Here is a 27126-nt window from a genome sequence, read left to right as displayed (position 1 = left end):
TCACAAGTCAGGGAACAATGGAGCATGAGATCGACAGGCAGATCGGTGCAGCGTCCACAGTGATGCGGGCTCTGCATCGGTCTGTCGTGGTGAAAAAGGAGCTAAGCCGTAAGGCAAAGCTCTCAATTTACCAGTCGATCTATGTTCCTACCCTCACCTATGGTCATGAGATATGGGTAGAGATCGCGAATACAAGCGGCTGAAATGAGTTTCCTCCGCAGGGTATCTGGACTTTCCCTTAAAGATAAGATGAGAAGCTCAGTCATCCGGGAGGGGCTCATAGTAGAGCCGCTGCTCCTCCGCATCAAGAGGAGTCAGATGAGGTGGCTCGGGCATCTGATCAGAATGCCTCCTGGATGCCTCCCTGGTGAGGTGTTCCGGGCATGTCCAATCGGGAGGAGGCCCCGGGGAAGACCCAGGACACGCTGGAGGGACTATGTCTCCCAGCTGGCCTGGGAACGCCTCGAGATTCCCCCAGAAGAGCTAGAAGAAGTGGCCGGGGAGAGGGAAGTCTGGGCATCTCTGCTCAAGCTGCTGCCCCCTGCAACCCGATCTTGGATAATAGGAAGAGGATGGATGGACATTTATTGTCAGGCAACATAGTTCCTGGAAATTTCTCTTGATAATGATAATAATACATTTTACTTATATAGCATGCTCATGCTAATGTGAATTTCCCCTTGGGATTAATAATCTTATCTATCTATCTATCAAGGCACATTTTCATTCATACACATAACAAGGTGAATGCAATTAAACAACACAATATAGAATACATGACACCATCCCAACATTATATACAGTAGTATGGAAAAATATATTACACAAAGCACAAATATATAAAACCATACAGGAAAGGAGAATTGCACTCGCGTTCAGTAATGTATCAAAAATTAAAACAATGTACAGTATATATGCAATATTGTTCTAAATCAATTTAACATGACATTTAGTCAATCTAATATTTTAAAGCATATTTGTAAAGAAAACAACAATACATATTTGTTGACTTATATATAACTTCTCTAATTTTTGTCACTTCTTGTGTTTGTTTGTACAATTTTTCTGGTGCATCCTCAAGATGTACCCATAATACTTGATGTTATCAGCCCCAATCTGTAGTTCTTTTTCTAGTTAGAATAGTTCTAGCCATTCCTTCTGAACCCAATTTAATTCTTGGCTCTACCTTTCCACTCACAGAGAAAATATGGGAATTTTGTATGCCCTAGCAGTGGCTATGATTCATCACTGTTTTCAGTTAAAGTTATAGTATGAATGTTTCATTGAATAAAAAACTCTTACTTTGAAAATAGATTTTATTATTACAAAATATTACATGCAAACAAATTATCATTAAAATAAAATACCATTATCATTTTCTAAGCACACTTAATTCTAAACTAGGGTTGCAGGGGGCTGGAACCTATCCCAGTAAGCATCAAGCCCAAGGCAGGAACAATCTGTGGACAGGACACCAGTCCATCATCGGTCAAACCGACTCAAACATAACACACACACTCTAGGGCCAATTTAGTATCATCCTAGCCTTCACATCTTTGGACTATGGGAGGAAACTAATACAGACAAGGAGAGAATGGGCAAACTCCACGCAGGGAGGACCTAGAATGTGAACCCTGGCTTCCTCAATGCGAGGCAGCAGCACTACCACTGCACCTCCTTAAATTACATGCTTAAATTTTCCCTAGTAATGAAATGGCATCTCTTCCATCAATGGTTCCTGCCTTGTGACTGATACTGCCAGAGAACTGCTCATAGTCTCCCACTACACTAAACTGGATTAAAAAACAACCTGAAACGGGATCAGTTTTAATTGCAGACATGATCCTTTTTCAAATAGTGTGCCATTAGAACCAGTGTAAAACAATGTGCATGCTCAGTGTCCAGGTCAGAACTGGTCATCTCTGGAGTCTTAGGCGGTTAGGCAGAAGTGATAACCTCTGCACTAAACTTGCTATAAAGAGTGGAGTGATCACTACATTAGACACATTACATAATATGGTGCCATACAGTAGAGCTCTAATTCTAGACAGAAGATTAAGCCTGCAGTGCACATAAGTTCTGCACAGAATCTTAACTGTAGCTATAAAATGAACAGCAAGCTGATGGAGATAGAACTAAACAGAATGTGCCTGGAATACCCGACTGCTACTGGTGGACACCAGGCATGACATTTTGAGCCTTGTGCACATGACACTGCATTTCTACGGTTCACTGTAAAATAAGGATAATAAATTGTACCACAACCATAGTATTTAGATAAAAAAAGGTTTAATCAGAGGGGAGATGCTGGGTATATTGGGAGAAGAATGTTAAGAATGGAGCTGCCAGGCAAGAGGAAGGCCTAAGAGAAGGCTTATGGATGTGGTGAGAGAGGACATGCAGGTGATGGGTGTAACAGAGCAAGATGCAGAGGACAGAAAGATATGGAAGAAGATGATCCGCTGTGGCCATCCCAAACGGGAGCAGCCAAAAGATGAAGAAGATTGTTGAAATGTTTTTTGCTTTCTTATTTATTAATTAAATCCAGATGGAACATCAATAAGTTGATTTTTGAGAATCCATTTATTCCAATTTAGGTGCCTGGGGACTCAAGATTATATTATAAAGTTGGAACAAAACTATGGATAGGATTCCAATTCATCACGGGCACATTCATACATACATTCACACTTGGTGAATTTAACATTGATAATTAACTGAACATCTTTGATATATGGAAGATGACCAGTTTAGGATTTGCACCCAGTCCACTACAGACAGAGCAAGTATTGAACATTTTATTAAAATGACGTTAATATCACAGCAATACAATTAAGTAGAAAAGTTTTCCTAAAATGATAAATGTATTTCAGTATTGTTCTTTAGAATAAAATTACATAACATGAAAAAATCTGCACGACAGATACTGTATATATTTTGTGCCTATACATTTAAATACATTTTTGCTTTATACGTAAACAGCAGATCTGATAATCTGTATGTACAGTAGATTACAGGTGCATCTCAATAAATTAGAATATCATCAAAAAGTTCATTTATTTCATAAGTTCAATTCAAAAAGTGAAACTCGTATTATATAGATTCATTACACACGCAGTGATATATTTCAAGCGTTTACTTCTTTTCATTTTGCTGATTATGGCCTACAGATAATGAAAACTCAAAATTCAGTACTTCACAAAATTAGATTACATAAGACCAATAAATGATTTTTAATATGGAAATGTTGGCCTACTGGAAAGTATGTACACACTCAATACTTGGTCGGGACTCCTTTTGCATGAATTACTACATCAATGCAGCGTAGCATGGAGGCAATCAGCGTGTGGCACTGCTGAGGTGTTATGGACGCCCAGGATGCTTTGATAGTGGCCTTCAGCTCGTCTGCATTGTTGGGTCTGGTGTCTCATCTTCCTTGTGGGGTTTTACGTAAGGCAAGTTTGCTGGCCAATCAAGCACAGTGATACCATAGTCATTAAACCAGGTATTGGTACTTTTGACAGTGTGGGCAGGTGCCAAGTACTGCTGGAAACTGAAATCAGCACCTCCATAAAGCTTGTCAGCAGAGGGAAGCATTAAGTGCTCTAAAATTTCCTGGTAAACGGCTGCACTGACTTTGGACTTGATAAAACACAGTGGACCAACACCAGCAGATGACATGGCTCCCCAAATCATCACTGACTGTGGAATCTTCACACTGAACCTCAAGCGATTTGGATTCTGTGCCTCTCCACTCCTCCTCCAGACTCCGGGACCTTGATTTCCAAATGAAATGCAAAATTTACTTTTATTTGCAAAGAGGACTTTGAATCACTGAGCAACAGTGCAGTCTATGTTCTTCTTAGCCCAGGTAAGACCGTTGCCTCTGGCTCAAGAGTGACTTGACACAAGGAATGCTGTGAAATTTGTACCCATAGCCCACAAATTCTTCAGTGGGCTGTACTTCACAGTCCTCTCAAGGTTATCCCTGTTGCTTGTGCCCTTTTTTTCTGCCTCATTTTTTCCTTCCATTAATATGCTTGGATACAGCACTCTGTGAACAGCCAGCTTTTTTAGCAATATCGTTTTGTGGCTTACCCTCCTTGTGGAGGGTGTCAATGACTATCTTCTGGACAACTGTCAAGTCAGTAGTCTTCCCCATGATTGTGTGGCCTACAGAACCAGACTGAGAGACCATTTAAAGGCTCAGGACACCTTTTGGAGTGTTTTGGGTTAATTAGCTGAGTGGAGTGTGACACCATGAGTCTACAATAGTGAACTTTTTCACAATATTCTAATTTTCTGAGATACTGATTTTGGGTTTTCATTACCAGTAGGCCATAATCAACAAAAAGAAAAGAAATAAATGCTTGAAATATATCACTCTGTGTGTAATGAATCTATAGAATATATGAGTTTCACTTTTTTGAATTGAATTACTGAAACAAATTAACTTTTTGAATTATAAATTCTCAGCAAGGTTTAATTTTTATAGATACTTAAGTTATGAATGAAGATAAGACTAACTACATTCAGCCACTGTAACTATATGCTTATCAACAATTTAGTAAGCATTTATTTTGATCTGAGTACAGTATTTAAATTCTATAGATCATGAAACAAATAAACAAATAAACATATGACAGTAGAAGAATGTTAATTGAAAGACTGTTTTCATAATCTTATTTAGTAAGTGTGTTATTTTTTTCAGTTTGAGATTTGTGCAATCGATGGTAGAAGCGTTCTAGTTGCACCCCTGCATGAAACCACTTGTTCCCCTTACTGTAATGATAATTGAGTAAATTAAGGTGAATTTGAAAGCTTTGCATACATGATGATTTAAAAACATACTAAGTCGATTTATAATGTCTTGAATTAGTTCAATCAACTGTTAACTTCTTCTTATTTCTTTTTCACATTTGATTTAATTTAAACAAACAACAATGCAATACTATAATCAATTACTGACTGTGGAATAGAAATTCAGTAATTCATCCCTGCCTTAGCAAAGTGAGGTTTGCCACCCATGTAACAATTTTTAATGTCAATCATAATCATTCAAGGCTTAGGTCATAATATACTGTTGTCATATTTTCTTAAAATCTGGTAATGAATAACCAAAAGGTAATCTACTCAGGTATTACAAGCAAAAGCAAAATAACCGGAATAGCTTTTGCCCAATTATTAGTTACTTTCAAATAATTCTATAGTACAGTGTTTATAGGAAAGACGTTTGAAAAATGTTATCATTCCCACATATGACTCAAAGTGTACAGAATGCATTCATATTACAGTTTTCAATCACCAGGGTGTAACACAACTGAAGAACTTGTTAGGCACTTACAAAAATCACCCTTCTCTGCTAGATCTTCTATGAGAACAGAGTAAATATTATGCCTTTCTTTAAAAACAAACTTGAGGAATCAAAATGAGTCACATCTTGTCACAACCTACAAAAAGCCTGGGACACTTTGGAATTAGTCTTTCGATTTAGGGCACGACAGATAAATGCTCCTGCATCCATCAATTTATGAAGATCCACACCCTGTAAATAATACAAAAGGAGATAATTAGACGTAATGCGTCAAATATAACTAAAATCCATTAATATAACAGGGGTGTATATCTGTGCTTCTTAGGTGTTTACCATTGTTGTGTCATTAACATACAAACTCCTTACCCAAGCTCTGTTAATAGGACACTTACTTTGTTGTTAATCAATGTATGACATATTTTAAAGCAAAGAAGCTCTTGTTTACCTCCAAAATACAAGATAATCACTTATTTAGCCTTCCTTAACCTATATAGTATTCAATCTGTGGAAATTTTAAGGTATTAGGGTACTAAAGGATATCTTGTATAATGTATTTGCATTTTTCAAATTATTATACTAGTTAGTATACATGAAGTTGCAGAAAGCATCTCCAGAGTATATCAACAAATTTCAAGGGATGTATGCCTTGAAGATCACGGGTAACAATGAGAAAGGGATCTTTTAATTAAAATTTCTAAAAGGAATGAAATTTAGCTATTCACAAAATTCAGTTTAGTTCAATGCTTCAAACATGCTATAATTCAACTAAAAGTGATTCATTGTTTGCATATCTTGTCTGAAACTGCATAAAATACATCCAGCGAGAGGTCCAACCAGCTAGAAATGTCATTAAGTGCCTGCTTCACTAGGCCACATGTTATGGGAATACTCTTTTTGGACAAAAATATCATGCATCTGTTGGAGAGTTTTGGACCTAATATCATTCCCATTGCTTCAACATCAGTATCAGGAGTAATACCAAATGGAACAGTCTGTTGTGATATTCTATACCAAAAGTCTTGCAAAAAGACTGATTCTGTTCAAGTGGAAGAATCCTAATTCACCTTCTGCGAGTCAGTGGGAAAGTGAATTCCTATAATATATTTTATGGAGGAAAATCAAATTCCACTGGCTCTTGTTGCATAGCTTTCTTAGTTAGGTGGAGTCTGGAAGCTAAATTTCATGGATTGTCTTTAGAACATTATATTGTAATTGCTTTTTTATTAGACTGTTTTGTTAAAATGCTTTTTTCCCTTTATTTTAAATAAAACAACTTAAGAATGTTGCTAATAGTCTTGTAGTACTCCATAATCAGTCTTTTTCAATTAACACATATCTTATGTCACTCACAGTATGAATGCCTAGGCCATGAAGCATATAGATGACGTCTTCTGTAGCTACATTCCCAGAAGCACCTTGTGCATAGGGGCAACCACCCAGTCCAGCAACTGAGGAGTCCACTACACTGATCCCCATCTGAAAGGCAAACAGGCACATCATATTTGCACCCTAGCATAACCTGTCAAAGTATTTTTTTTATTAACCCAATATACCTGTATTGCTGTAAGAATGTTAGCAAGAGCTTGTCCATAAGTGTCATGGCAATGCACAGCAAGGGCTTTAACTGGAACATCCATAGACACAACTCTCAGCATCTCCTGCATGCTCCCTGGTGTACCCACACCAATCGTGTCTCCCAGAGAAATTTCATAGCAACCCATGGAGTATAGCTTCTTAGCCACCTGAGGTCAGATAAGAGCAATATTATTAATTAGTATGATCTAAAATGAAACTGCTTACCTATGTAATATTTTCACAAACATAGTCCTTTTTATTTGTACCACTGGCATTTACACTTTTTACAATAAATTAGTTTATTTTATAAAATTAAACGTGTTAATTTAATTTTGTAGTAATGTGTCTCTAGCAGGGCGGCATGGTGGCACAGTGGGTAGCGCTGCTGCCTCAAAGTTAGGAGACCCAGGTTCGCTTCCCTGCATGGAGTTTGCATGTTCTCCCATGTCTGCGTGGGTTTCTTCCCACAGTCCAAAGACATGCAGGTTAGGTGCATTGGCGATTCTAAATTGTCCCTAGTGTGTTTGGTGTGTGGGTGCGTGCCCTGCGGTGGGCTGGCACCCTCCCCGGGGTTTGTTTCCTGCCTTGCGCCCTGTGTTGGCTGGGACTGGCTCCAGCAGACCCCCGTGACCCTGTAGTTAGGATATAGTGGGTTGGATAATGGATGGATGGATAGGTGTCTCTAGCACTGAAATTCAACAAATTATAATATGTAATATTTATTGCTTGCTTATTTTTTTACAGGGTGAGCATGAAAAAAAAATAAAAGAAGATGAACTGTGATGGTGCAGGTTGGCTCTATGCTACTGGTTCTTTCCGGGAGCCTCTTGAACCCACCACCATTGATAACGTAATTAAGGGATGAGTCAGGAAAATGAGTACACACACATTCCAAACAGAGGGTTCGTGCAAAAGTGCTAAAGCGCTTTTATTAAAAACCAAAGAAAACAGTGTTCAAATAAATACTGCAGTATTTCAAATTCAATAAAAAAAATAATCCATTAAAACAGTGCTCGTGGAGCTTAAAAAAAAGTTGCATAAATAATCTTTCAAAAACGAGGTTAAAACCCTAGGCAGGAGTCTATCCTTTAAAATCAAACCAAGTCCCTGGTGCATCCCTTTTATCCAGCCGTCTCTTCCCCATATCCTGTCTGGACGTTGCAGGAGGAGGAGATGCCCAACCGGCAGGCACAGCCATCCTTATTATACTGACCTGGGTCCCTGCTACCCATGGCTCCCCATTCAAGCCCAGGCCCGGGTTCCCTTCTGTCCATGGGTCTCCAGTAGGGCTCCCAATCTGAGCCTCCCCTCTCCAAATCTCGCCACCTACCCAGACTTCTGCAGAGAGCTGCTTGCGCAACGTCTGGTCACTCCGGCTCTCTGAGCCGCTCAGCGTGAGAAGCCTTCTTCAGCCCCTGAGTGTCGGCTGTACTCTGATCCTGAGGGCTCTCCTCATGACTGTCTGCCTTCTCCTCTTTCACTCGCAACAGTTCTCTCCCATTCCTCCACTCCTCTTCGTCTTTCTCTTTAACCTCAGTTCTCTCTGTTCCTTTATCTTTTTCTCTCCCCTTTCTGTCCCATCCAGGCTCCTTTTATCCTCTGCTGCCTAATTGGGCACAGGTGTGAGGAGCCACCCATCACTGAGGCACTTGAACAATCCGCCTGCCTCCATGTATACGGGGCGGTCGGCCAGGTATCCCAATTAACAGCGAAACGCACTCACACATAAAAGGATCACTGATTTCCTAGCCTCAGACCCACTATTCCACATGAACTACTTTTAAACTTTTACAGTTTCCATGTTTGTATAGAATAACAAAATGACAAGTTTTTCATTTATATAAACAAAACATTGGCATATACTGCCAATTTAGATTAGGTTAAGTCAGGTAGACTTTACTATGCCTGAGAAACATTTGTTTGCAGCAAGAAAAAAGAAAGATTCAAGAAAATAAAACAAGACATACACACACACACCTAGGTAAAAATATTGTTTTTCCGATTAATCATTATTTTTCATTTAAACAATTCAATATCAGTTCTTAAAGTTTTAAGAACAATCTTGTGTATCTCTATCCTGCTCAATTATTATGTACATTTTTGCTTATATTCATCTTTGGTGTCCAATCCAGTAGATGTCACTAAAGCGCCTGTTAAGACTTTCTATGGTAAAAGCATTTTACTACCTCACATAGAATGAGGAGGGTCCGGCCACAGGTAGGACTGCATAAAATGGTGCGTCCTCCTCTACTGAAATCAGTTCCTGCGATACTTAAATAAGATGTGTGGACTTCCTATGGATTCAAACAGCGTGTCGGTAGAGAAAACTGGATAAAAGCAAAGCCATAAGTAAACTGTGCAGCTCAGAAGTAAAGTATTGTTGCAATACAACCAATTTGAGAAATCATATATCTCAACATCACCCATAACTGTAATATCAGTCAACATCCAAATCAGTAGATCGTAAACAAATAACACTGCAGACGGTGGGTAGCTTCAAGCTTCCGTTTAATTCATCTTGTGCCCAAAATATACAATAACAATCTATATCAGTTTTTATCTGAAAAGATATGAGACCCTACACCAGGTTTTTGACAAATGATACAACTGTTTTCAAAGTGCAGTATGCTATACCAAATAGAAAGCAAATGAGCTTTATGAAGAGAGTAGCCCTAACTTGCAACAGGTGAACATCGAGGGCAGTAGACATGACGAATCATGTGATTATGTCATTACATTAGAAACGACGAGCACCTGTGGAGGATGTGTTGCAGACAAGCGTGCTGCATGCCAATCACACCAGAAACAACCTCACTGCCTATACAGTATGCAGAGCTAATGAGATGGCTGGCTGGCTTTTGTTCCTAAAACCATTCTAGCACTTCTAATGCGCTGAGCCAATGTGTGACCACATTAATCATGTGTATATATACATATATACACACACAGTATATTTAGTCACACATGTGCATTTGTGGATCATCTTCAGGGCTCCACGAAGATATGTAGTACCATCCCGGCTCGAAAGGGAGAGCTGTCATTAACCATGTCCTCTCCTATTACTGGAGCAGCAGCACTGAGAAAATGCCCCCTGATGGTATCTGAATCCACCTCTTCCACTTTCCCTGCTATATATCGCAAAGTGGGAGAAAGAAGGTGTCACTACACAAGCAGAGTATGACACCAACAGAGCTTCCTTGACAAAAGTTAAATCCAAGCCCAACTGGGGCTATGTTGTTGCTATCTTTTGTTGCCTCTGCATCTGTGGGCGCCTGTATTTCTGTTGAAGATACTTGAAGTAAACAGGGACAACCAATTTGGTGCTCCAACACTTCCTTGTCTGGGACTTGTAATTCATCACTCATACACTATATATATATATATATATATATATATATATATATATATATATATATATATATATATATATATATATATATATTTGTATTTTTTTTTTCTCAGGAAGCTTTATATATATTCTTCTCTGACTTGTGTCATCAACAAGGCATTTTCACCCAGACAACTGCCACTCACTGGATATTCTTCCTTTTTCTGGACCATTCGTTGTGCATGAAAATCTCAGTAGAGCAGCAGTTTCTGAAATACTCAGACCAGCCCGTCCGGCACCAACAATCATGCCAAACTCACTTAAATCACCTTTTCCCTCATTCTGATGCTTGGTTTGAACGTCAGCATGTTATCTTGACAATGTCTACATACAGTGGGATGCAAAAGTTTGGGCAACCTTGTTAATAGTCATTATTTTCCTGTATACATTGTTGGTTATTACGATAAAAAATGTCAGTTAAATATATCATATAGGAGACACACACAGTGATATTTGAGAAGTGAAATGAAGTTTATTGGATTTACAGAAAGTGTGCAATAATTGTTTAAACAAAATCAGGCAGGTGCATAAATTTGGGCACCACAAAAAAGAAATGAAATTAATATTTAGTAGATCCGCCTTTTGCAGAAATTACAGCCTCTAAACACTTCCTGTAGGTTCCAATGAGAGTCTGGATTGTGGTTGAAGGTATTTTGGACCATTCCTCTTTACAAAACATCTCTAGTTCATTCAGGTTTGATGGCTTCCGAGCATAGACAGCTCTCTTTAACTCACACCACAGATTTTCAATTATATTCAGGTCTGGGGACTGAGATGGCCATTCCAGAACGTTGTACTTGTTCCTCTGCATGAATGCCTTAGTGGATTTTGAGCAGTGTTTCAGGTCGTTGTCTCGTTGAAAGATCTAGCCCAGGCGCAGCTTCAGCTTTGTCACTGATTCCTCGACATTGGTCTCCAGAATCTGCTGATACTGAGTGGAATCCATGCGTCCCTCAACTTTGACAAGATTCCCAGTCCCTGCACTGGCCACACAGCCCCACAGCATGATGGAACCACCACCATATTTTACTGTAGGTAGCAAGTGTTTTTCTTGGAATGCTGTGTTCTTTTTCCCCCATGCATAATGCCCCTTGAGATAGATAGATAGATAGATAGATAGATAGATAGATAGATAGATAGATAGATAGATAGATAGATAGATAGATAGATAGATAGATAGATAGATAGATAGATAGATAGATAGATAGATAGATAGATAGATAGATAGATAGATAGATAGATAGATAGATGCATGCCCAAATAACTCAATTTTAGTTTCATCAGTCCTCAGCACCTTATTCCAAAATGAAGCTGGCTTGTCCAAATGTGCTTGAGCATACCTCAAGCGGCTCTGTTTGTGCTGTGGGCAGAGAAAACGCTTCCTCTGCATCACTCTCGCATACAGCATCTCCTTGTGTAAAGTGCGCCGAATGGTTGAATGATGCACAGTGACTCCATCTGCTGCAAGATGATGTTGCAGGTCTTTGGTGCTGGTCTGTGGGTTGACTCTGACTGTTCTCACCATTCGTCGCTTCTGTCTATCCGAAATCTTTCTTGGTCTGCCACTTCGAGCCTTAACTTGAACTGGGCCTGTGGTCTTCCATTTCCTCAATATGTTCCTAACTGTGGAAACAGATAGTTTAAATCTCTGGGACAGCTTTCTGTATCCTTCCCCTAAACTATGATGGTGAACAATCTTTGTCTTCAGGTCATTTGAGAGTTGTTTTGTGACCCCCATGTTGCTACTCTTCAGAGAAAATTAAAAGAGGAGGGAAACTTACAACTGACCCCCTTAAATACTCTTTCTCATTATAGGATTTACCTGTGTATGTAGGTCAGGGGTCACTGAGCTTACCAAGCCAATTTGAGTTTCAATAATTAGTTCTAAAAGTTTTGGAATCAATAAAATGACAATGGTGCCCAAATTTATGCACCTGTCTGATTTTGTTTGAACAATTATTGCACACTTTCTGTAAATCCAATAAACTTCATTTCACTTCTCAAATATCACTGTGTGTGTCTCCTATATGATATATTTAACTGACATTTTTTATCGTAACAACCAACGATTTATACAGCAAATTAATGACTATTAACAAGGTTGCCCAAACTTTTGCATCCCACTGTACCTGAATGCACTGAGTTGCTGCCATGTGATTGGCTGATTAGATGTTTGCGTTAACAAGAAGTTGAACAGGTGTACCTAATAAAGTGGCTGGTGAGAGTATGCTTGCATATGCGCGAGTATGTATGTGTATGTGTGTGTGTATATATATATATATATATATATATACATATATATATATACATATATATGTATATATTCATATTGATCTGCATTCAGAATTTCTTGTCTGTAATGTTTATTGCTTTCTTTGACTCCTTTCTCAGAATCTACACTGTGGCTTGATGATAAGCACATGGTGAACCATTTAGTACCTCAGTTTTTATCCTATTCATTCTTTATCAGTATATAAAACTTAAGAGGCACATACACTGGTGCAGTTGTAATGTAAAATATCTGATGATAGAATATTTGAGTCCTTCCATCCTGGATGCAACAAATACCTTACAATAGAAATGCCTATAAATGCTTAAAAATACAAGACCTTTTCTAGATGTTTGACAACATTTTGTTTGAATTACATCTCTGTTTATATTTCTCTCTCTCTCTCCCAGGCTGCTGCATGCACATTAGCTATTTACACTAGTACCATATCACTAAAACAATAGTACTTCATGCAATTTACAAACCACAGTGAAAATCTAAGTCATGTCACAAGATTGTCTAGATATCACAAGATCAAATAAAAAAAACGTTAAAACTATTTGAATCAGCAGTCACCAGCCCTCTGACAGCTTGTGGGTTATGACATTCTGACTCTTGCTTACAACACTAGGGTTTCATTTGGGTTATGAAATTTTGTTTACAATAGCAAAATCAGGATAAACCAGAAGTGAAACTGTACAGGATATGTCCAGCTTTTATAGTGAACATTCTCTCTCCTCACACTAGCCATATTTTCTGTAGTATTTTAGAAATCAATTCAATAAACTGTTTTCTTAAAATTCATGCACTATACACAGTTCTTTGATAAGCTTCATTATTTCCTCTCATAAAACAATAATTACTGCTACTGATACCCTTTCTACATCCATTTCAAAATAGTGTCCTCACCTGAGCCACTTTCTCAGGACGTACATTTCCTTCATAAGGACAGCCCAGCACACATGAAACATAACTATCAAAAACACAAAAAGGGAAGGAATAAAACATTCATCTTTCAATTGCTTACAAAGGATTTTTCATATATATAATATAAAACAGTATATATATTACAAGACAGGTAAAACTTCTCTGTTCTGTTCCCAACATCTGGGTGTGTTGCCGAAATACACACCACTCACAAACTGTCTACACTATCTATATTAACTTTAGGCGAGACCATTTATATACCTTACACATGTTTAAACATTGGCAAAGACTATGATAAATTTTAAATTGTAGCAACTCTTTACACATTAATTTCTGATGAATTAAATCGTAGAATTATGAGCAATAATGCAAGCCTTTTGATTTTACTACCTGTGCAACAGGGAATCAAAATCAATTTAACAATACATTGCAAAAGTAAAATGTTAAAAATAATATTACAGTATTGAACATTTCAGAAGAATTTTGCCTAAATACAAACAGCACATTGTTTTTTTGAAAGTGCAAATAAACTTAAACTATGGCAAACTCCTTTATCATACACTTGCCAGCATTTTTATTTTACATATTTTCTTAATACCCTCATATTATTGAATATCGATATTTCAACTTTACCCTCTGACAGGAATCCCAGCCTCCTGTGCAGCTTGGGTCACCTCCTCAAAACGCTGCAAACTCTCCTCCACTGAGCAATTAATGTTTTTCTTACTAAAAAGCTCAGAGGCTGCTCCAAAAATTGCCACCTCCTTTGCCCCTGCATTCACCTGTGAACCAATGGAAAAGAATATAAACCCTTTTTAAAAATGTAGAACCTTCTAGATCTAATTCTGTATAACACAGAGCAGGAAGGAGCCAACTATATAAAGCCATGAAGTTCAAGTAATACTCAATGCATCAGTGTGGTCTGTTTATTCAATAACATTTCCACTCATATAACTGGTTATGAAATGTTATTCTTTTATTTAACAATTCAACTTAGTGTTATTATGTTATATTGCTTATTGTTGTTTTTTATTACAAAGTTTTGCTTTTCTTTCCATTATTACACCTTCTCATTCTGTAAGAAAATATTTTTATTGGCTCTGCCAGCAGAAACACTGATAATGTCCATTTTCTACCTAGTTGTGGAGCTCTTGATTACCAAAACAATATTATCTTAAAGTTACAAAAAGAGGTACCACACACTGGCATGTAAGACCTCACAACTGCTGAATCCTAAACATTCTGGGGTATCACAGCTTCTAACTTACTCAACCTCGGAACCTGTGAATTGCACCCACTTAACATTCCGCTCTCCAAATTCTCATCAGTATCTGGGGGAAAAAAAAATCAGAGTACTGAAATGAATTCAGCCAACTGCTGTGTTCATCTCTGTCAACTTTTATTAGGAGTTTATTAGGGATCTCCCAGCACAGCTTAATGCGAATTTGCATGTTTGCTCAAGCTAACATTATTATTTGTGTAATGATTGATTTGTGTTAGTGTTGTGGTTATTTTGTATAGGTAATGGCTTTGAGGAAGCACTGTAAGCATAGTGACCTTTCCACAGTGCGATTCTCAGTTTTGACCCTGGTCCATTCGTGGAGAAAATGCTGGGTGCAGGACACACTGACCCTGCAGAAAATGGTGCTAACCTACAAATGAAAGGCAGCCAATACTTTAAGCATGCAGAAATATTACCTGCGTAACACACAAATTATACCAATTTACTTAAAAAGGTACTTGCATTGATTGTATATTTTTGTCTAGGACGGTGCATCCTATTCTGCTTTTGAACAGTTTTCTTTGTGGCTATACATTATTGCTTCCCAATGAATATCCCAGGTGTTAACAGATTGTTAAATTCACTTGAAGCTACATAACAAAATCAAATGTAGAAAACATTAAGTGGACACTTGGGTAACAGATTACTTTTCAAATAAATTCATACTTAAATGTTTAAGGAACAGGACACATTTCAGCGAAAAAAATACTTATACAATATATATTCTTCAAAATTGAACTGTCCTGCTCTTTCACATCAGGTAAAAATGGAGATGAACTTACTATTACTTACAGAACAAGTATATACAAGGGGGAGTCAACCTAAAGTTAGAAAATAGGATTTATTAGAAAATGGAATGAATCGTAACAAAACTGAAAATGTAATTTCTCAATGTAGTCTCCACCCTTCGCAATGCACTTGTGCCATCTGCCCGGAAGTGGCTGGATTCCAGCAGAATAAAAGGTTTTGCTTTGTCTTGTCCTTGCACCACTTGTGCACCACTTTCTACATGTCGTCATCTGTCTTGAATTGACGACCACCCAGATGTTTTTTTAGTGATCCAAAAAGGTGAAAATCACACGGTGCAAAATCTGATGAATAAGGAAGATGTGGCAATACCCCAAACTTTAGTTTCTCCCGACAAGCCTTGGTGTTCTTAGCAGTGTGTGGGCAAGCATTGTCTTGCAGCAAAAGGGCTCCTTGCGACAGCAGTCCACCACCACTTGGATCGAGTAGCAGGCGTCACATTGGTCTTTAGCAAGTCACAGTAACTTTCAGTAGTGACTGTAGTACCCCTCGGCATGTAGTGTTCGACGATAACTCAGGCGCATGAGTGGTTTCGAGGAAAAGACAAAACCTTTTATTCTGCTGGAATCCAGCCACTTCCAGGAAGGATGGAGACTACATTGAGAAATGACATTATCAGTTTTGTTAAGGTTTATTCCATTTTCTAACTTTAGCTTGACTCCCCCTCTTATCAGCAAACAGATTCTCCTGTTTAGGGTTGCAGTTACTGTTGAATCTCTCTATTAACTCACCGCAGCCTGAAATCCTTTAAGATTGGGTGTAAGGACCGGATATTTAATATTGGGGTATTTTTCAATGCCACGCATTACCTCGTCCTGGTCTGCCATCTGCAATAAATTAAAAGACACAGTGTATATTATGGATATGGAGATTGACAATGACCATCAGTAATTTAAGATGCATTTGAAACACTGTGTCATTCTGTTAATTTATGTAACTTAAATGTATATTCTGTCTAATTCCTCTTTCAAGCATGGAGGGATACGTCACCTAGATGCTCCATGCCTCCAAGAGCCGTACTTCATACTAAGACAGCGAACCAATAGAGGTTTCTTATTCCTAATATTTCAGTCATAGCAATTTCTTGCCACTTCATTTTCACCTTAGTAGTCGAATGTGCTATGGCGCAATCTCTATATCTGTAGGTTCTTTGTTCACAGATAATCCATACCATGTTCTGAAACATAATAATGTAAGCACTGCTACCTAAAATATATTAAATTGATTTCATACTATAAACAAATGTAAATTTAATAATGATTAATTAGAAACAAAATGAAAGTACTAGTGACCAAATATTACCACTGCATATCACTCAGTGGTTTCATAATACCTGAGGAACCCATTTGGGAGATACAAAGCTTGTTGTTTCAATGACAGGAAGACCTGCTTCTGACAACATGTTTATCAGACGAATTTTCACATCTGTTGGCACAACAGTCTAAAAAAAAGAACAATTAACATGCTGAAAAATAAGTTTTGTGTCATCACTTGCACTCACAAACTATTATTTTCAGTCTTTCCTTATTTCATTACATAACACCATATTCTTAAAATGACTACAAAATAATAATTAGTCTGAAAGGCACATGTTTGTGTATTTAACTGCATATTGTATATTTCTATAAAATAAAAATATTTAAATCTTCCATTCTTCATTAACATTTTGCTTCAAAGTACCTTTTCATTCTGCAAGCCATCTCTAGGCCCAACTTCCACAATCTTGATGGTCTCAGGAAGCTGTTTTAGAAAACCAACAGTAGCCTATGAAGAAAAGAGAATATTTTTATTTACATGACAAAAATTGCTAAAAGTCTACCAGCCATAATGTTCAGGACTGAACACTGATATTAAACTAAAAATATAAAATTATGTTTCTGTAATACTCTTACACTGCACAACTGAGAATGATTTTTGACTTAGTGAACTTATATGGATATAGCATGAATATGAATGGCTGAATGTTCAAGATACTGTTGTTTGAGGAAAGGAAAAATAAGAGGAATTCAGAGACATATCTTACAGTAGATGAGAGTCATATGGTCATTACATATTATGCTGCTTTTAATATTTAAACTGCTCAAAAAAATTAAAGGAACACTTTGAAAACACATCAGATCTCAATGGGAAAAAGAAATCCTCCTGCATATCTATACTGATATAGACTGGGTAATGTGTTAGGAACGAAAGGATGCCACATCGTTTGATGGAAATGAAAATGATCAACCTACAGAGCCCTGAATTCAAAGACACCCCAAAAATCAGAGTGAAAAAATTATGTGGCAGGCTAGTCCATTTTGCCAAAATTTAATTGCAGCAACTCAAAATTGTACGCAGCACTTTGTATGGACCCTGTGTTCTTGTATACATGCCTGACAACATCGGTGCATGCTTCTAATGAGATGACAGATGGTGTTGTGGGGGATCTCCTCCCAGATCTGGACCAGGGCATCACTGAGCTCCTGGACAGTCTGAGGTGCAACCTGGTGGCATTGGATGGATCAAAACATAATGTCCCAGAGGTGTTCTATTGGATTTAGGTCAGGAAAGTGTGGTGGCCAGTCAATGGTATCAATTCCTTCATCCTCCAGGAACTGCCTGCATACTCTCACCACATGAGGCCAGGAATTGTCGTGCACCAGGAGCCACTGTACCAGCATAGGGTCTGACAATGGATCCAAGGATTTCATCCTGATACCTAATGGCAGCCAAGGTGCCTTTGTCAAGCCTGTAGCGGTCTGTGTGACCCTCCATGGATATGCCTCCCAGACAATCATTAACCCACCACCAAACTGCTCATGCTGAATGATGTTACAGGCAGCATAATGTCCTCCATGGCTTCTCCAGACCCTTTCACTTCTGTCACGTGCTCAGGGTGAACCTGCTCTCATCTGTAAAAAGCACAGGGCACCAGTGGTGCATCTGCCAATTCTGGTATTCTATGGCGAATGCCAATCGAGCTGCATGCTGCTGGGCAGTGAGCTCAGGGCCCATTAGAGGACATGGGGCCCTTGGGTCACCCTCATGAAGTCTTTCTGGTTGTTTGGTCAGAGACATTCACACCAGTGGCCTGCTGGAGGTCATTTTGTAGGGCTCTGGCAGTGCTCATCCTGTTCCTCATTGCCCAAAGGAGCAGATACTGGTCCTGCTGATGGGTTATGGACCTTCTATGGCCGTCTCCAGCTCTCCTAGAGTAACTGCTTGTCTCCTAGAATCTCCTCCATGCCCTTGAGACTGTGCAGGGAGACACAGCAAACCTTCTGGCAATGACACGTATTGATGTGCCATCCTGGAGAAGTTGGGGTCTGTAGGGTCCAGGTATCGCCTCATGCTACCAGTAGTGACACTGACTGTAGCCAAATGCAAAACTAGTGAAGAAACAGTCAGAAAAGATGAGGAGGGAAAAATGTCAGTGGCCTTCACCTGTTAAACCATTCACTGTTTTGGGGGTCATCTCATTGTTGCCCCTCTAGTGCATCTGTTGTTAATTTCATTAACACCACAGCAGCTGAAACTGATTAACAACCCCCTCTGCTACTTAACTGACCAGATTAATATCCCATAAGTTTCATTGACTTTATGCTATACTCTGATTAAAAAGTGTTCCTTTAATTCTTTTGAGCAGTATACTTAAGAAGCTTTATTTCATAAAATATTCTTAAAGGTGAGACCAGTTAAAGAATTTAACTCTACACCAGAATAGAGGTCCCTATTTTATTATGTATAGCTGAAGGAGTTACAGGTTGATTAAAGCAAAGGATTTCCAATCTGATCACATCAATGTAGAATGCAGTACTTTATTTACAAATAGTGCTCAACTACACAGAAACATAGGAAAGACCTGTTCAAACATTAGTATCTTATTATCATTACATATTATTTTGCTGATGTCTTTTTCCAAGGCAACGTGCAACATTTAAGATACAATTGGCTCCATTTCTTTTCTTTTTCCAATTGGAGGAAAGGCAAGTGAAGTGTCTGTTAGTAGTGTGACTGGAAACCACAACCTTAGGATTTAAAGCCTAAAGCCTTAACCACTACAGCACACTGCCTGCTAATACTAATACTAATTGCATCTTTATAACATGGTTTATATATTTGTGCTGCCAAAATGAGTTACAGGATTGTTTTTTCTTTACAAAAAGACAGAACTTCAGATGATAACTATGTAGTATGTTCTAATGTGTTGCTGCATGTTTCTATGCCAGTGGGACAAGCAACATATAATTTTTACCTCACTGTAAGCTTTCGTAACAATCAATTGAATTAAACACACAAATAATAAACTACTTCTACAAAAAAATGGTAACACTATTGTAATCGTGTCCTGTGTGTTTACTAAAAGTATACGGAAGTACATGTTTAATCTGCACACTCACAAAATAAATAAAAAACAAAGTTTATTTGGGAAAGCACTGCAACTGAACAGGGGTTACTGTTCTCCAATTGGCCCTATGCAGAGGTTTGCTAGGGTCAAAAATTGGGAAACATGCAACCACTTGGATTCTATAGTTTCTTTCTCCCATTTGTAGGTTCTAGAGAGCTGGACAACAGTAACCACAATCAGCAACCAACACTGGCCAGAATGACAGCCAATCTTAGAGCATATCCATACACATTCACTAAGAAAATGCCCATAAATGTAATCTGCACATCTTCAGGGCATGGAAGAAACTGAAAAAAAGAAATAACAAGACAAATACTGAAGGAATGTACACATTCCACAAAGGAACCAGCCAGATCAAGGAATCAAAAGGAAGTCCTGGAAGCTTTACCATGTGTTGCACAATATCTAAACCACTGATAAAAAAAAAGATATTACCCCAGTATTTATATTATCGCAAAGAAGGTGGAAAACCAGATTAGCACTTGGTTATCTCTGCTGCCTCATCGATCCATCATTCTGAGTTAAAACACTACATTTGGTCATTGTCAGCTTATAGTGCCAATATGTCGTATGTCTTAGTAGGTTTTCCCCCCACACCCTCATAGATGCACAGGTTAAGTAAAGTTGTGATTCCCTATTGATCCTACATAAGTGATAGTGTAGGTGTGTATGAGAGTGGGCTCTGTGGCAGACTGATCAGGCCTTGCTTCAAGTGCTGACAGTATCTGTCTCATTTACCTTTCTCAATACACCAATTTGGACCTCTACAGTAGAATAAAGCCAAAGGGTATGCACATTAAAACATAATTACATCACATTCTCAAACCTGTTTAAATCAATTCTGGGTCGAAGGAGGCCAGAGTCTATCTGGGCAGCCTTGCATAGAATTTCCGGTCACACAGGGGCCAATTTGGAATCCCTCTTTAACCCATCACACATATCTTTAAAGATGTGAAAGGAAAACTGAAGTTTCCAGATGGAAACAGGTTTATTGTGCAGACTCCACATGTACAACATCCAGGCACTGGACTCAATTCAGTTTTCAATTCAATTTATTTTTGTAGTGTACTTTTCATTGAGTGCAGGCACAGAGTGCTGTGACAGGTTCCCTGGTAAATACAAAGTTTACAAATTACTCATTACTATCAGACCCTTCAATCCAAGGATTCTGGACTGGCAAAGGAGAGGTACTACAAATATATAGTATATAATGAAAAGGCAAAAAACACAGTCTTCAAAAACTTGTAAAACTTTTAAATATCATAAAGTCAATTTGCCAGTGGAGGAAGGATAAAACATATGGCTAATGCGGTTTTTAAAGAAAGTAAACCCCTAAAAGTCAACGAAGTGTGGGGTACTTTCATTATCTTGTTGCTCTGGTCTTCCATGTACATGTCAAGCACATATCCATGAATGTGATGGTTTAGTGCTCAAGTCTGTTAGTTGGGAACGATGTCATTATAGAGCAGCCAGTTATTGTTCAAACCGCTATATCCTAACACAAGGTCACTATAGAGCAGCAAGCAAAAAATGCAGAAGCAACGACAGCTTTCATTGAGTATTATAGGACACAGGCAGTTCACATTCATAGATACAACGAACATACTTAATATTAATAGCCTCTTAACCCATGGATTAATTTGTGCTGTCATATTTTTTAATTTGTCTCCTAGCACAAATAAACAGTGCAGTCCCACTGTCAGGCCAAAGTGGGGGTCTGAAACTTCGAGGTTTATTTAAGTGAAGCTGTCAGTTTACTTTAACTGTCGCTACCTGAAGATGCACTTATGTTGGTCTGAGAAAATATAACAGGTTGCGTTTATTATCTGGCTTCATTGTATACAACCAATAAGGCACCGACTTACTCCACGCATTCATTTTATATGGGTATTATTTAAACTGTATTAATTTGCCAAGCAGCTACTCTATTTATCAGGATTTCTATAGCAATTTTACTTTTGTGAATACAAACTTGAACTATCGACCAGCAACTAAGAAGCCCGATAGCTGTGGACAAGACCACCATGCCCTGTGACAATAAGTAACCCGTGCAGGTGAGCTGCCGGTGACTCACAGCCCTAGATGCAGCCGCAGAAAACCGTCTAATAGGTCGAACCCAGCTCGGTAACCCTCTGCCGTACAACCGCACGGTCGTCGCCATCTTTGCCCACGACATGCTCTTCAATGTGCGCGTGCGCTAAGAGATGGTCGGGATTCGTCATAAGACTTGGCGATGCAGCGCCCACTTTAATTTGAACAGTACTGCTGCGAGCATTCGTGAAGAGCAATGAATTATCACAGCTATCCATCCATTCTGCTATATCCCAACTACAGGGTCACGGGGGTCTGCTGGAGCCAATCCCAGGGCACACACTTGGGACAATTTAGGATCGCCAATAACGCACCTAACCTTTGGACTGTGAGAGGATACCCATGCAGACACGGAAGCGAACCCGGGTCTCCTAACTGCGAGGCAGCAGCGCTACCACTGCACTACTATTTAAATATCACAATTGACATGTTTGTAGCGATTATATATCAGAAATATAGTCACACAGTGACATTACTGCAAAGAAAGCAAGTACTGAGTTGAGATAAAGTTGGGCGAGCCAGGTAATGGTATCCTCTGACTGTGCGAATTCTGCAGTTTCTACTTCACAGGGTCTTTCTGGGTCAGGATTCCACTCACAACACAAAGATTAAACATATAGATAGATAGATAGATACTTTATTAATCCCAAGGGGAAATTCACATAATCCAGCAGCAGTATACTGATACAAAAAACAATATTAAATTAAATAGTAATAAAAATGCATGTAAAAGCAGACAATAACTTTGAGTAATGTTAGCATTTACTCCTCCTGGTGGAACTGAAGCGTCGCATAGTGTAGGGGAGGAACGATCTCCTCAGTCTGTCAGTGGAGCAAGACAGTGATAGCAGTCTGTCACTGAAGCTACTCCTCTGCCAGGAGATGACAGTGTTCAGTGGATGAAGTGGATTCTTCATGATTCACAGGAGTTTGCTTAATGCCTGTCGCTCTGCCATAGATGTTAAACTGTCCAACTTTACTCCTACAATAGAGCCTGCCTTCTTAACAAGTTTGTCCAGGCGTGAGGCGTCTTTCATCTTTATGCTGCCTCCCCAGCACACCACCACGTAGAAGAGGGCACTCGCCACAACCGCCTGATAGAACATCTGCAGCATCTTATTGCAGATGTTGAAGGACGCCAACCTTCTAAGAAAGTATAGTCGGCTCTGACCTTTCTTACACAGAGCATCAGTATTGGCAGTCCAGTCTAATTTGTCATCTAGTTACACTCCCAGATATTTATAGGTCTGCACCCTCTGCACACAGTCACCTCTGATGATCACAGGGTCCATGAGGGGCCTAGGCCTCCTAAAATCCACCACCAGCTCCTTGGTCTTGCTGGTGTTAAGGTGTAAGTGGTTTGAGTCGCACCATTTAACAAAGTCTTTGATTAGCTTCCTGTACTCATCCTCCTGCCCACTCCTGAAGCAGCCCACAATACCAGTGTCATCAGCGAACTTTTGCACGTGGCAGGACTCCGAGTCGTATTGCCTGCAAACGCAAACATGCTTCAGGAAATGATTGTCTAAATACAGAATTTTTTTTACATTGATCTAGTTTGTAAAATTAAGTAAGTTTGCCTAGTATTATGCATGAATTTCTAAGTCTGCATTTCATTAGGCATTTTGCTATATAAACACTTGGACACATATGGTCCACACACAAGTTCACTACTCACTTTACAGATGCAAACCCCCCACAATTTCTGTTGGGAGCTCCAGAACAATTCTTTTATTTTGAATATTGGAAACTGTGAAATAATCTTATTATCATCATCTGTGAAGTGGTGTAGTGTTGTAATTGACCGTATAACTTCTAAATTACACATACTGCATGCTCCTGAGTTTTGATTTTGAATCCTAACCCAAGCTATTTCTGTGTTGAGCTATTTTATCGGGATCAGGGGGATTGTCTCCAAAAAAGGTGTATTTGTCAGTTCATGGTTATTGTCATGTCTATATAGTTCAAAGGAACAGTTGACAATAATACAATACCGACAAAGACACACACAAGTATACACAGTATGCAACATTACATAAGATAATATATGCTGTACTGTCTCATCATTGCTGGTGACTCTAAGTTGGCCTGATGTGGATAAGTGCCTGCATGTGTGTGACATTTGATGGACTCATGTCTATTGCTGTTGTGACAGGCTCTACAATTCTCAGTTGGATTAAGAAGCTTTCTTAATGAATGGATATCATTTATCAGTCAGTACTAATTTCGAGTTGTTACCTCTATTCCAGTATATTTTTTAGTTTCTGAAGACCCTTACTAATGATTAGTGTGATTCTCTGGCACTATCTTCGTTCACAAAGTGTCATCAGACCAGAAGAAGTTTAAAATATTCTCTGGTTTAGGTCAAATGCAATCATCACCTTACCTCACAGCTGGATTGAACTTGATTTCCCGGAAGAAATAAAATTGTCTAGAAAGTTGTCCACCCAAACCCCACAATGCATGTCTATGTTGACATTCAAACTTAAACTAAATAGCCAGTGCAGGGCTTCTGATGCTGGTCTATTTTTTCAGTGTTGTATCTACTTTCTGGAACTCTTCCTAGATATGCTTTTAGTACTTCTATCACAGCTAAAAATCAGCCTAATCACTCTTCATTTCTAGAACTATTTTTTCTACACAAGGTCTAAAATTGATGGTGTTATGATACAGTAAACTATGCTTTCAGTGCCTCATCTTCCAGTTGCTGTTTCTGTGCCATAATACATTGTTCACTGTTCTGGATGTCAAGTGTTTTCAAACTTGCATTCTTGTTTCTCCTAGTACTACAGTTTTAGTTTTGAATATACTGATTAATTGTTAGAGGACCGCTTCCCGGGTCCTCCCTGCGTGGAGTTTGCATGTTCTCCCCGTGTCTGCGTGGGTTTCCTCCGGGCGCTCCGGTTTCCTCCCACAATCCAAAGACATGCAGGTTAGGTGGATTGGTGACTCTAAATTGGCCCTAGTGTGTGCTTGGTGTGTGGGTGTGTTTGTGTGTGTCCTGCGGTGGGTTGGCACCCTGCCCAGGATTGGTTCCTGCCTTGTGCCCTGTGTTGGCTGGGATTGGCTCCAGCAGACCCCCGTGACCCTGTATTCGGATTCAGCGGGTTAGAAAATGGATGGATGGATGGATGATTAATTTATTAATTTGATTGTTTTTTAATAAGTTAGCGAGAGTTTACCACACTTAGGAGTATCAAACTCAGATTCCAGAGGGCTAAAGTAAGTGTAGATTTTCATTTCAGCCATTTTCTTAATCAGTAGTCAATTACTGCTGCTAATGGCACATTCTTCTTTTGCCTTCCATTTAATTGAGAATGTTGAGATGGATGTGTGGAGTGACAAAAAGGATAGTGTAAGAAATTAGACAATCAGAAGTTCAACAAAAGTGGAAGAGATATCTAAGAAATTACATGAAAGTAGATTGAAGTGGTATGGACATGTAAGGAGGAGAAACAATAAATATGTGGGCAAAAGAGTGATGGTAATGGAAGTACAGAGGAAGAGAAAGTGAGGGAGACCAAAGCAGAGGTGGATGGACAAAGTAAAAGAGGATCTGAAGAAAAGGGCTTGACTGGTGAGGAGGCGCAGGAACAAGCTGTTTGGAGAAGGTTGATCAAGCACATTGACCCCACATAGAAGATAAAGAGGAATAATAATAATAAGAAGAACAAGAAGAAGATTTAAGATTCAGCATCACTAATTGCATCTTTTTCTTTAACCAGCAGTCAAACAATCATGAAATACACAGCAAGACAACAGATGACCAGTTTATTCAATGGCTTGATGCTCAGATCCTTTAGGGCAGGGATGTCGAACTCCAGGCCTGGAGGGCCACAGTGGCTGCAGGTTTTCATTCTAATTCTTTTCCTAAGCAGTGACCAGTTTTCACTGCTAATTAACTTCTTTTCCTTTCATTTTAATATCCCTTGTTTTTAAGGATTCTGGCCACTGAATCGATTTTGCTTGTTCATTAAATGGCAGCCAAACTAAAATGAGACATGAAACGAGCCAACAGATGACCAGCTCTAAATTGGGATTTCAAACTCCAACCAATCTCTTAACAAGAAGCTGATTTTTGCTGTAAATTAAACCCATTATTTATTTCCATGGCTTGTTGCTGCGCTATTTCTGCCACAGCAGACATTTCCAAAATTGTTGATTTTTCTGTTTTTTCTAAGAACATCGTCAAAATGTTTTGGTGACCCGAGAGATCAGCCTTACTGAGACCTTCACTTTTCTTTATATATTTCTTTATAATGTGTAATGGGCACAGATAAGCAAGTCATGTGGCGGCTCGTTTTGTGTCTCGTTTTTGTTTGGGTGCTAATTAAGGAAAAGAGACGACTAAGGGGCCTGAGTCAAGTTAATTAAAACTAAGGCAAAAGAAGTTAATTAGCAGCAAAAACTGATCACTAATAAAAAAGATGGTTGGAATGAAAACCTGCAGCCACTGCGACCCTCCAGGACTGGAGTTTGACACCCGTGCTTTAGGGCCATCATTTTCACTCCACTGCGGTGGGCTGGCGCCCTGCCAAGGGTTTGTTTCCTGCCTTGCGCCCTGTGTTGGCTGGGATCGGCTCCAGCAGACCCCCGTGACCCTGTAGTTAGGATATAGCGGGTTGGATAATGGATGGATGGATGGATTTTCACTTCACCAAGTTTCTTAACTTATAAGCTAATACTTGCTGGTAATGACATATTATTTAAAACAATTGTTTCTTAATGCTTTCATTCTGATACAACAGACATTTCCAAAACAAATCAATATCTTTTTTTTGAGCAGATCAATATTTCTTAGACCTTCACTTTTTTCTTGAAAACAAAACCAATCAGGCAATGTGAATCTTAAAAGGCAAGTCAATTAAAATTAAGTAAAACAAAAATCAGATTCCAATAGCAGCAGTACTTGCTGACTAATTAAGAAACGGACTGTAACAAAAACCTGACACTAATTTCTTTGTTGCCCTAATCCACTTTAATAAAAGGATAAGCGTCCATCTGTCTTTGTGTTGCTGTGTCTCTGTCATTCTGATCAACGGTCCATCACAAACATTAATGCTGCTTTTATGAATCCCATACCAAA

The 27126-nt window shown here is 38.9% G+C and overlaps 1 protein-coding gene across 1 annotated transcript; it reads right to left on the bottom strand.

Annotated features, from left to right (window-relative positions):
* Window positions 1-4389: 4389 nt before the first annotated feature.
* On the bottom strand, window positions 4390-22136 carry LOC120517806 (hydroxymethylglutaryl-CoA lyase, mitochondrial-like). The gene is made up of 9 exons (XM_039740295.1): window positions 22024-22136; window positions 17243-17326; window positions 16896-17003; window positions 16294-16389; window positions 14107-14255; window positions 13456-13519; window positions 6868-7056; window positions 6665-6790; window positions 4390-5545 (listed from the first exon to the last, which is right to left on the bottom strand). The coding sequence occupies exons 1-9, from the start codon at window positions 22123-22125 to the stop codon at window positions 5444-5446; spliced, it is 1020 nt and encodes a 339-aa protein (XP_039596229.1). The 5' UTR covers window positions 22126-22136; the 3' UTR covers window positions 4390-5443.
* Between the last annotated feature and the right edge of the window lie 4990 nt (window positions 22137-27126).

Source organism: Polypterus senegalus, chromosome 17 (genome assembly GCF_016835505.1).
Source record: "Polypterus senegalus isolate Bchr_013 chromosome 17, ASM1683550v1, whole genome shotgun sequence".
Classification (NCBI taxonomy): domain Eukaryota; kingdom Metazoa; phylum Chordata; class Cladistia; order Polypteriformes; family Polypteridae; genus Polypterus; species Polypterus senegalus.
The sequence above is the reverse complement of the archived record's forward strand: the minus strand, read 5'-3'. Positions and strand labels throughout refer to the sequence as shown.